Consider the following 12,389-nt stretch of genomic DNA (forward strand, 5'->3'; position numbering starts at 1 on the left):
CCTTAGTGGTCGAGGTGTCGTCTAGCTTAAGCTCGATTCAAATTAGAGACTTGAGGTTGAGCTCATAAGTTCGAGCTCGGCTCGGCTCGAACTCGACTACCTTTGATTATAGGTCCCCTAGTAGCCGAGATGCCAAACTGAGGTCTCCCTTAGTTGGAAAGAGAGTGGCATTTTGTAATTTATAAGGAGAGAGAGATGGTATTTTTGTAATTTGCAGAAAGAGATAGAGAGTTGGTAGGAAAGAGATATTCTTGTAATTTGAAAGAAGAGAGAGAGAGAGAGAGAGAGAGAGAGAGAGAGAGTCATTCATGTAATTTGAAAATGAAAAAAAACAAAAGAGAGAATTGATAGAGAGTGGCATTCTTATAATTTTTATGAAAAAAAAGAAAAAATACTCTTAGATACACATTTCAGCTTAATATATTTATATAAATATAAATGTAGATATAAATATCTTCATAGTTGTTTCATTATCTACAACTATATATAGGATATTCGGAATGGCCCAAGTCATCATTTTATACTTGAGGCTCGGACAAGTAGTCAATTCTTCCGCCTAAATTGCACCCCGAGTTTATTTTATATAATTTTAAGTATAAGCCTAGATGAATTATAAAATTTTAAAGATAAATTTATTATTTTATACAAGACCCATCCTGATAGCCCTGACATATTGTAGCAGGCCGGGCCAGGTTCATGCAGCCCAGAAATTGTTGTTACTCTTCTGTAAAACTCTGACCCGGCCAGGCCCATGATCATCCATACCGTGGAGGGACCCGAATAGAAAATCGGTTTTTTCTCTGTGTTTATCCACTCCAGGTTGGGTTTTCCAGGTCGGCCCGACTACTATATGACTTATTGACTCGTCCCCGGTGGATCCATCTTCGCACCACTAATAGCCAACCCCAGCTAGTCAGTTTTCTGGTTCGACCGTCCGGACGGCCCATTCTCCCTCAGATCAAAACCCGAAGATAGAAACCAAAGGCTATTTCCATAATTTCAACACCAGCTCAGTCCGGTTAACCGTAGAAAACTACATTTCATGAGTACACTCTACGTTGCACGCTTTTCGGAGCCAATAGACGAAAAAGGAAACCGTTTTTGCCATGGGCTACGCCGCCTTGAGCTAAAACCGTGAATCACGGCCCTCGATGTATTGCCATGGCCCACCGTAAATTGGATAGGAGGAAGGTTAAGGTGGGACCATAAAATATATCGAAAGCCGTGATTTCACGGTTTTAGCCCAAGGCTACGCCCACAGGCGTAGCGGATTTATTCTCATTTTGGAGGGACCGAAACCGAACCAAAGGCCGCAGTGGCGGGCATGTGAGCGCCATCTGACTCTCAATCTCTCTCTCTCTCCACTGGGTTTCTTCTGCTTCCCACCTTTTTTGATTTTTATTCAATTTTCTTCCTCCTCTTGAATCTTGATCAGCCCTAATTGACAATTTCGTCGCTCTCTGCGACAATGTCTGGGACTAGTTCAAGGTCTCAGAGATCGTCGAGCAGCGTCTCGCCGTTCCGGTCCAGGAAGTCACCGGCGGTGCCACCAGCTGTGCCGTCTGTAGCAAAGAGCGGCGGCAGGCCGACTACTCCTTCATCGTCTCGGCCTCCGCCGAAGCTCTCGGTCTCACCTGCTACTTCTATTAACTCGACGACGACGCTGGACCGGTCCGATTTTACTAAAGCCAAGGAGAATGTCACTGTCACCGTCAGGTTTCGGCCTCTCAGGTAGTTTGGAATTTGGACTTCTCTTGTCTTACTTACTCCTCGTGTGCATTCTCTGAGCTTTGGGTTATGGGAGATGGTTGTGTTAGTCATGTTTGTTGTGTTGTCAACTTCTCATTTGCTTGGTTTTGAAACTTCTGGGTTTTTGATTTTCGTTGAGCAGTGCTCGGGAGATAAATAAGGGGGACGAGATAGCTTGGTATGCTGATGGAGATTACACTGTTCGGAACGAGTACAATTCTTCCGTTGCTTATGGGTTTGGTCAGTATCAGCTCTCTTCTCGTTTCATTCTGTTTCATTGAATGGTTGTTTGGTATTTGAAGAATGCTGGCTTCGGCGAGTAAGGTGGGATCATTTATACCGAAGGAAAGAGATTTATTGAACACTGACGAGGTTGCAATTGGCTTCCTTTATAAAGGTTTATTGAACACTGCAAACACATCCACTTACGTCCACCTTCCACCCTTTTCTGTGTTGGGGTCTGCATAGTGAGGGTCTACTTCATCACGGGCTTTTTCCGAAGTTCAGTTTAAGGATATAATTCCTGGTCCAAAAATCCTATGTAGAGATGCAGTTGCTACAAGGGCCATGTTTTGAGTTTTCCTGTCCTTCACAAAACAACATACATGGCAAGGGGAGAAAAAAAGTTGCATTACTCACAAAATTCTGGACTAATTTCATCAGACTAATTTTGCTGATCTTAATGTCAGCACTCGGCAATGTTTATAGATTTTAGATTGTTGCAGTCAAATAAAACATAATAATGAAGCTGCAATACGATGGGGAAAATTCTTGCATGATACGATGGGATAGCAAGCAGATATTAGAGAAGTTAAAATGAGATCAATCTGCTACCTAGCACAAGAACTTCCTTTTGATAATATATATTTTTTTTGAAAGATGAAGATTGCTAATTCCATTTCTTAGTGTGAGAATTCTAGATTGATAGGTGAGTACATGAAGTCTTTCCATTCACAAGTGATTATTTTCCTGAAATGATGAAGGATTGCTTTTCTTCTTTTTTTGGTCAATCATGATGATGATTGCTCTGCCAACGCCTGTTTGATTGGAGATGTGGATTTTTGCTATGATACTTTGCCTTATAGGTAGTATTATATTTTTATATCCGTTCAATATCCTTCTTTATCCTTTTAATTTCTGTTGAAAGGTTCTGTTTGTCATTCCCTGTGAATGACCGCTTTGTGAATTGGTTTGCCTATGGAAGCTTTGTTTTCTTCATCTCTATTTTTTTGATAGGAAAGAGAAGTGTTTATTATGGTTCTAATGGATAAGAAACAAATATGAAACTGTGAATATATGATGCATGTCAAGGGAATCATGGACTTCACAATCATGAAATGAATCTCTAAATCTAGCTTGAACGTTTTGGGAAGATTATTTTATTTATTTATTTTTAAATTATCTGAAAGAACACTATATGTAGATCAAATAAACCTCTATTAGGCAGGAAAAGAAACCCTCTATTGTTAATCAAGATTCAACTTCCCTCCATGCTGAAAACTTTCAGTCGACTTTCTAATACAATGCCTGGTGCCTACGGTTAGTATTTAATATAGTTCCTTACATCCAAAATGAGATAGTCTCCACTAAAAGAGCTCCTTCCTTTTAAAATTGATAGAGCTTCCAATTCAGAAGGCAAAATAAAGAGGGAGAGCTTTGATGGTGTTAGTCTCCCCCATTAAAGGCATCCTTCCTTTCTTCAAGTGTTGGGGGGAAATTGCTAGGTCCTCCTCCAGGAAACAAAAGCCCCTTAAGGTATAGTCTCCCCTAGAGCTGTAAAACAGGCGTGTGGCTTGCGGGCTGTCTCGGGCCATGCCTCCCTCCCCTAGGATATTTTGGGGGGTCGGCCTAGCATGGCCCATGGCCCGAGCCTGCGCGGGCCTGTGCCGTGCTGGTCTATGGTCAAGCCGTAGACAGGGCCAAAGCTATTTATTTAAAAAATAGAAAAAAAATCTTAAAATTTTTATTTTATATGAATTTTGATGTATACAATTTTTATATATACAATAATTAAATATGATAGTATAATAAAATTGAAAACAATTGTTTATTTTATTAATATATATATGTATATATGTATATATATGTCCATACAATCATGCCATGCCGGCTCAAACTGGCACGGCTCGATTTACTTCTCTTGTCTCCCCCAATGGGCGGGTGGTTGAAATTGAACTTTGATTGTAGTAGTCTGGGCAATCCAGGTCTGTCTGGAATTGGAGGAGTGATTAAAGATGAGAGAGGCACTATAAGGGCTTTGTTTTCAGGTCCAATTGTACAAGGTAATGCTGTAACTGCAGGATTTTTTGCTGCAGTATTTGGGTAAAAATGATCAAAGACATGGGAGAAGAAAGATTGGTTCTCGAAGGCAACTAGAAACTGGTAGTTGGGTGGTCAAAGAAAGGTGAAGGGGTGATCTGGAAGCTTAGAAATGAATACAGGCGCTTCAAATGGATTTCAAGAGATATGATAATTAAAATCAAGTGGGTTAGATCTGCCAATAGTTTAGCAAAACAAGGAATACATAAAACAAAAGATGTACTGGGCTCAGTTATAATAAAGGCTGTTATACAGCTGGATGGGTTTGTCTTGCATTGTGTTAGAAAGTTTCTTCACAACTTCTGGTTGTAATGTTTCTCTTTTTATTAATGAATGAATGAAATTCTGTGTTTCTGATCAAGAGGGTTATAAAAAAATGCTTCCAAATTTGGTTCCATTTCAGTGAATTTCTGAAGAGACCTTTATGTGAAAAATAGGAGAATAAGCAGAAAGATGAGTGTTTGGATATAAGAAGTGGAGGTAGCAGAAAAATAGGTGAATAAGCAGAAGAACTTTTCTCAGTCTGGCCAAGAATCGGAGTGAGCAATTAAGCAAAGATAATATGGAATTGCATACCTTTTTCTGTTTGCTGGGTCCTCTGGAATGAAACGAACAGAAGAGTTTTTCAAGATAAATCTAAAAATACTCAATCACTTGTGGCTATGGTGGGAAACTAGTGGACTGGGCTTGGGTGCTCCCAGAATTTGCTCAAACTAGTGGACTGGGCTTGGGTGCTCCCAGAATTTGCTCAAGTTGGTAATCAGATCTGGGGGAGAATTTTTGGAATGTTCCTGAATTTCATTTGTAATGCCTCTCGGTTTTCAGTTTGTGGTTCTAATTCTGTTTTGTACGGTTAGGTGCCATCTTGTCACCTCTTGACTGTAATTTTTCTTTTGATTAATGCAATTTCTTTTTACTCTTCAAAAAAGTGATAAATATATCATGTTTTCTAATGCCTCCAAATTGACTATTGGACAATCTGAATCACCACCAAAACAGATGGAAGCCTCCTCAATTTTGTTCAACTCCTGTGGAAACGGTTCACTACCCCTATGGTGCTATGCATCATCTTCTATTCCTAGAAATTTACTCATGGCAATTTGATTAGGAGGCAGCCGAGTTTTGTGAGAAATAACTATGCTTTTTGGAGGATGATTAGAAACCTTATTGGTACTTCTCAGCACCAAGAGGAAGAATGCAACTGATGATGGAATGCATGCTTTGCTTGCCATTTTTTAAGTGGCAATGATCAAAGAGAGAATTCTATTAAAATATGAGTTAAGTTACAGAAAAAAAAAACAAAAAAAAAAAGAAAGATAGATGGACATTATACAAAAAAAAAAAAACGATGGTCCATCAATGCTATATAAATGCGCACAACATCTGTGGCAATTAACTCCATTTCAAGTCCTTTGCCTATTGACCTCATTTCTGGCTAATCCATCCACTGTAGAGTTTAAGTCCCTAGGATTCAATTCAAAATGAACATGAATGAGCACAACAACAAACTATATATTTAAAACTTTTTCTTTCCCAACTTAAAAAGGCAAACAACTAAATTGTATAAAGAAGGGAGAGAGAGCTTATTTTCAGGGTTTTGTTATTTCTAGGCAGTGTAGGGGTTTTTGTCAGTTTTTCTTTTGTTGGCGGTAATATCTTATAACGTTTCCTTGTCATAGCGCTGATAAAAAAAGTTTCCTTGTAATAGCCTTATATTCTTTTAATGAAAAATTTTCAACTGCACTACTGCAGCCAGAGAGTTCTATCATGGTTGATAACACAAAGGTGTTGGAGAGTGACTTGATTATTTGGTTGTTTATTTTCCAAAACAGCTATATGAAATTACTGAAGAGATGCTTTTGAGTATAAGAGAGAGAGTGCTATGCAATATAATGAGCTTATATCGCAGCAGAAAAATGGGAGGCTAAGTTACCGGCCTAGATATAGAATAGTTATACTGATAACTTGTAAAAAATGTTTCTGCTCTGAACATATTGGATCTCAATTTTTTTTGATATACTTATATGGATGTTATAGCTACTGTAGTTTGACCTTTCTGTGTGTATGTGTGACAGAAGATTCCTTTCTTATGAATTGAGACAATTGTTGTTGTAACTATGTATTTCATATCCATGTTGTGAAAGGTGGCCTACTTGTACTATCTAATATAGAAACATCCCCAGCTTGGGGTCCCTGTATCTAAAGCACAAATCACTATGCTATTTCTCCACCTTGAACCTTGCGGTTGAAGCCTCCATAGGAATTGCACTCAAACCTCAAATCTCTAATTCTATTTGTTGTGTGGATGGCTGGATGCATGATTATCAGTCCTCATGAATTTCAATGGATGAAGTGTTTGTATGTGACATGTGTTGGATACTTGGATTTCAACACTTCATTGATTCTTAAGGGGTGCTTCCATGTAACAATATCCTTTTTCTGCTACATCTAAAAAAAAAAAAACAATATCCTTTTTCTGCTAGTTTATTTGACGCAAATGAACAGCTAATGTACATGATGAATAACACTTTTTCCTATAAAATGCTAGTTAATAACGAAGAAAGCATCTTAGACTTTTATCTGTAGGCATATCATGTTAGAATTCAAAGAATATGGACTATTTTAATAAGTATATACTTTTCTGTAGACACGTCTGCAAGTCTAAACTCCAAATTTTTTCGCTTTCTTGAGCCAGACTCTTGTACATGCATTGGATTTCAACTCCCATGTCTGCTGCAACCAAGGTTCAAAGTATCGATATGATGCACCCCATATTGGGTGTATCATATCGTATCTTGAGGTTGCTGATACGCTAAATACTAAAGGTATAAGGATTTGGTTTGTTTTAGATGATATTATGTGATGTGACAACAGATCTGACAAAATATCAGGCCAAACATTAAAAAAATATGATTTTGGTTCATTTGAAACTCTCAATACTCAAATTTTGCATATTTAGAGTATCACTACTTTGATCCATGGCTGCAACACTGAATAATACGGGGAAAAATTGAAAATGAACAAACCCTTCATGAAAACAAGTTTACATGATTTGATGAGATGCCTTTGTTCATGGGCCAAGAGCTTCAAAAATGATTTGATGGGAAGTCAAACCCAACATAGAGCCAAAATGAAGTTCCTTTGGTAACGGAAACACTTGCGCCAAATCAATGTTCTTTTCAAGAGACACATTCTTTTGATATCAAAACACGGTTCCCTATCTCACAAAGGGATCCTTACTCCAAAAGCCCAAGAATCTAAAATGCTGGACCTGAATTATTTAGAACCCAAACACCTAACAAGGAACTTTCTTTGGAGAACCTCTTATGGAGGACTTAAGTCTCACTTAAAAAATACCCCCAAATCATAAATGTACTAGGACCCTTTTCCTTGTACCACAAGAAAAGCCCCCAAAGAATAATAGTATTATCTTTCTAGTGGGAACTGCCCAAAAGAGACTTAATTGCTTTGAGATTCAATGCATAAATCCTAACATGCATATGTACATTCATATATATGCACAAAAGGAATGTGGTTTTACATAAGAAAATGTATAAATGGATTAATAATCTTATAAGAAGGCGTATAAAGCATTAATACCTTGTGTAAACTAACTGCACTTCTAAACACTCTTTAAGACTATTAGAAAGCTATTAATGTGAAAGAAAACCTTAAATGGGTGTTAAAATTAAATAATTAATTTGAACAGATCAGACACACATAAAGATCGAACACTTAGAAGTGGCCTTTAACTCGGTCTTGTGATGAGATCCCTACTTCTGTTAATGCATGAAATACCATTGATATAGCATATCAACATGTGAGCATGCCCCTTTCATGTTAAGGTGTGAGCCTGAAGGGTGAATCTTAGGGTCTTTTCCTTAGGCCTTGCCTCGAGTCCTAAACCTTAGATAAGTTTAAAGTCACTGACCTGATGAAACATAACACAACCAGCGGTGCCCTTCACATCTCATATGAGAGATTGAACAATCTTCTGTGTCTTCTTAATAGAATGTACTTGGCTTTCTGAATAGGTATGGCCACATCTAAAAGGATATTTTCCTCCACCTCTACATTCCTTGTCATCCATAACTGTTACACCATGCAGCCATCCACAACTGTTTTACATTAGCATATTGTGGAAACTTGTCCTTGTAAGCTTAAGGACATCTTTTCAAACTTTGATACAATATTTTATTTCTCTGAAGGTATTCCGTTATTGCTATTTTTTGTTCTAAAAGGATCATTACTTGATATTGGTCCTGGCCATCTGTGGTCTTGGGAGGGGTGGCTGTATACAGACCTAATTTTTGGCATTTTATGGCTGTTTTCAGACTTGAACATGTGTTCTCACTCTTGTCAGGCTGTTATTTTACCATTGCACCAAGTATTGGCTCCTTTCTTACTGTCTTTGTTTCAAGCATAAAAAAATGTTATTGGTTTTGCAGATAGAGTATTTGGACCAGCAACAACGACTCGCCATGTTTATGATGTTGCTGCTCAGCATGTTGTAAGTGGTGCCATGCAAGGAATAAATGGTAATCTTTATTTGTTTTGGTTTATCAGGTTCTAGTAAATGAAATTTAAAGTACCATTAAATCATAAATTCATTTTTTATTTATTTTTAGAGGCTTGAGGTATCATGAAAGACCCTGCATGAGTTTCGTGTTATTTGACTACTATGCCATAACATATTCTTAAGCGCTGCAATTTCATGCTATATTCTCATTTATAAAATTCTTCTGGTTTTCTATTTGACAGTTCAGATGGTATACGTGGTTAGAGAAATTGTTTCTGCGTTCTTGATGCTGTCATACAAAAAGTTTTGTTTTTCTTCAAGATTTATATGCTGATTTTGTTATAAGGAAGATTCATTTAATTGATCCATTACATCAGCAATTTTTTAATGTAGATTCCAGTGCATCTCTTTCTCTCTCACTATTGGTAACTTCAAATTTCATTGATTATGAAATTTAACTATAAACCACTCCAGGCAGCCCAATACCAATAGATGGTAGTATCACCATTTTATTTTACATTTATAGCCTAAAAAGACTTGGTGTTAAGCCTAGCCCCTATTTGTACATTTGTTGCAACTCTCCATGGAGTTGTCAAAGGACTTTAGAATCCTGATCCAATGGCAAACTTTAATCAGATTGTTTTCCATAATCTCTTCTTTATGCCTTGCCTTATTCAAGAATATCTTTCCATTTCTCTCCTTCTACGTAGGCCAAAAGCAGCTGCTCTACCATATCTCCAAAGTGTTCTCCCTCCTTTTCTTGATAGGGCAAAAAAAAGTCTTATATAGTCTTTCCAAAGGGGTGGACCACCTGCAACCAAACAAAGAAAAGATGGTTTTCCCAAATTGAAGTAGCAGATGAGCAAAAGATTGTTGGATGATAAGACAACTCTCCACTTGCCAATGCCAAACAAAGAGAGAATACAAGTGGGGACAACTGCCACTAATCCCTAATTTTATGTGGCACTGGCCAGTACCAAATTTCCTGCATTGGAAATCTTTCACTCTCTTTTCTCTCAACAATAAGAAAGAAAATATACTGATGAAGATAAGTGAGAAAGAGGTCCAAGTGTAACATAGATAGACAATTAAGGTCAACAAAAAGTAAGGGGAAATTATCTAATACTATATGCAACTTTATTGACAATGTTAATACTTCCCCTGACTTTTAGATACCTCCAAGGAACCCTTTGTAGGAGTTGTATGGATTGTAAGATTTATGAATCAAATCCTAGGACTCAAACAAAAATTTTAAGATTTTTGCAGAAAAGGATTCAGACATAAGATTTGAATCGAAACCCTTGGGATTCATGATTCAAATTGTGAATCATATCGTAGGTTGCAAGATTTTAACAACATTGCTTAGATAACTAAAAAGATAGATTGAATATACAAACATGACAAACCACTCCTCATGTCATCTGCGAGGACCTTAGTGATAATAAAACTTGGGAAAATGAGGTTTTGGAATGGATTTTGGTACCATCTGTTGTGTTTGGTTTCTAAAACCTTTGTGAGATTACATATGAATCTTCTATGTTGTTTTAATTCATCAAAAAAAAAATCTTCTATGTTGTTTAAGAGAATATTGAACTTCCAAAGAACTTGATTTAACTCAGACTGGGTCACTGGAGTAATGGATACCATGTACTTGTTCTATATTTAGGAGTTAAAGCACTCGATTTATTTTAATCTTAAGTTTTACATTTGTGATTTGTTACAACAAAAATAAGAAAATAAAAGAGAACTTTAAAGTTATATTGGGCTGCTGTTGCTGCCAATGTTCTCTAGCTCTCTTCTGCCATAGGCAGATAGAGTTTCATACATCATAATGTGTGGAGAAATTTGCTTAGCGTTTTTCTGTAACAGTTTATGGTTTTGCTAATGGCAATTTCATTTCTTTGTGTAGGCACAGTATTTGCTTATGGTGTTACTAGCAGTGGAAAGACTCATACAATGCATGTAAGTCCCTTCTCTAGTTATTTGGCTATATCAAGGGCTCTTAAAAATGGAATTCCATGATGGCAATCAACTTTTGGGGAATAAATTCTAGGACATGTGTTTCCAATAAGAAAAATCTTAGACATAATAGAATTCCTTGTTTTTTTTTTTTTGTTGTACAAGTAGAAATCAGGAGCAGCTGAACCAGGGCAAACACAAATATGTCATATTCACATTTTAATCAAAATCCATCAACCAAATGACAGTGTTACTTGAAACTCAGAAAGTAACTACTAAATCTAAGAATTAAATATGGTAAATTGTTATGCCAAAACATGCAGGAAGCTTCTTTTTTTCTTTTATTTTTTGATAAGTAGGAAACTTCTTTTTCTTCATATGGAAATTGTTTCAAAGAAGAGAAGAACGTGACTGATTTAAAAAACATAAGTGCATGTAGGACAAAATTTCTCTGGTGACAGTGGCATTAACAAACACATGCTTTGGTAGTATGGTTTCCTCAAGTATGTTTTTGCTCACAAATCCAATTAAAGTAGGAAAGGTACAAAATTTCTCTAATGCATTATAGGATTTATGTTCATGATTATGAGTTACGAGTTATGACATATCCCACAATCAGAGCTACAGAATCTCAATTATCAGGTCTACCTCAAAGTTGATTGGGTTACAAGTTAAATCAATCAACCATTCATTTCAAAATTGAGTTGGTGGCTTAATTAATATCAAAATAAAAAAAACCCTGTACAACAGGTTGCTGTACATGGGGAAATACAAGACTATTCACTTTACACTAGGGAATCAGATCATGATTGATTACAAAAAGTGTCTCGTATTAAAAAAATAGTGGTAGTATTCCTTCCTCTAAACAACTTGTGGTTCACTAACTTAACACTTCCCATAATTCTGTTAGTATTTCTGTACTTTATTTATTTTAAAAAATCCTGGTGTTTCTTTCCTTCCACAAGGGCCAAAACATTACTGCATGTATTACTCCAAGCTACTTTCCCATGCTTTCTCAATCCCCTCAAGTACCTACCCTTTAAAAAATCTGCAATTGAGACAGGGAAGCATCCCTAACTGCAAACAATCCTGCCATTTTGTTCATACTCTGTGGGAGAACTTACAATAAACCGAATTAGACAAGCAGTAGATGGCTGACAATCTCCAAGCTTTCTTTACAGAGAGCACACTCTAAATAGACTACCTGCATACCTCTTCTAACCAAATTATCTAAGTCAAAATTGTATCTAAAGCAGCCAACCTTACAAAGAAGGCTATCTTAGAAGGCACGGTTGCACACCACTCTTTTTTTGATGAATATTGCACAAAAAGTGCTGAAGAGTTTCTAAAGCAGGTTCATCATTGGAGGCACATCCCAATCATTAATTATTCAAATTTCTCCTGAAGGTGGGGCTTCATACTATAATACCATTTTGCATTTGGTGAAACTCAGCAACAGCTGCCTCCTTATCAACAGCCAGATCAAACTGAGTAGGAAAAGGTCCTTTTGAGGTCTTTCCTCACACCAGCAGTCCTTCCAAACCTGATTTTCTGTCTGTTACTTACTACGTACTTTAAACCTTTACACTAACTGTTGTAGATCACTAGATCTTATCCACTCCCTTCCAAACAGCACAGTCAAAGGGTTGTCTCACCTTACCAGGGCCCCACTCCATATTTCTGCATCCATACTTTAATAATCCTCTTCCAAAGATTGCCCTGTTGATTATTAAACCTCCAAAACTACTTGCCTAATAGAGCAGCATTTTACCTCCCTCACCCTCCTAATCCCCAAACCTCAATTCCTTTTTAGGTGTAAATACCTTCCTTCAATTCACCAAAT

General features: G+C 37.0%; 1 protein-coding gene across 3 annotated transcripts in view; it reads left to right on the top strand.

Annotated features, from left to right (window-relative positions):
• The first annotated feature begins 1,300 nt into the window (after positions 1 to 1,300).
• LOC148873941 (P-loop containing nucleoside triphosphate hydrolases superfamily protein) overlaps positions 1,301 to 12,389 on the top strand; it is a 52,731-nt gene continuing 41,642 nt past the window's right edge. For all 3 annotated transcript variants that reach the window (XM_088965626.1, XM_088965627.1, XM_088965625.1), the window contains exons 1-4: positions 1,301 to 1,731; positions 1,892 to 1,989; positions 8,517 to 8,606; positions 10,497 to 10,549. In XM_088965626.1, coding sequence (XP_088821752.1) covers positions 1,469 to 1,731; positions 1,892 to 1,989; positions 8,517 to 8,606; positions 10,497 to 10,549 — 504 coding nt within the window. In that variant the 5' untranslated portion in view covers positions 1,301 to 1,468. The remainder of the gene's footprint in view (positions 1,732 to 1,891; positions 1,990 to 8,516; positions 8,607 to 10,496; positions 10,550 to 12,389) is intronic.

Source organism: Nelumbo lutea, chromosome 1, assembly GCF_056320005.1.
Source record: "Nelumbo lutea isolate HS-2025 chromosome 1, American lotus-T2T, whole genome shotgun sequence".
Taxonomy (NCBI): Eukaryota; Viridiplantae; Streptophyta; class Magnoliopsida; order Proteales; family Nelumbonaceae; genus Nelumbo; species Nelumbo lutea.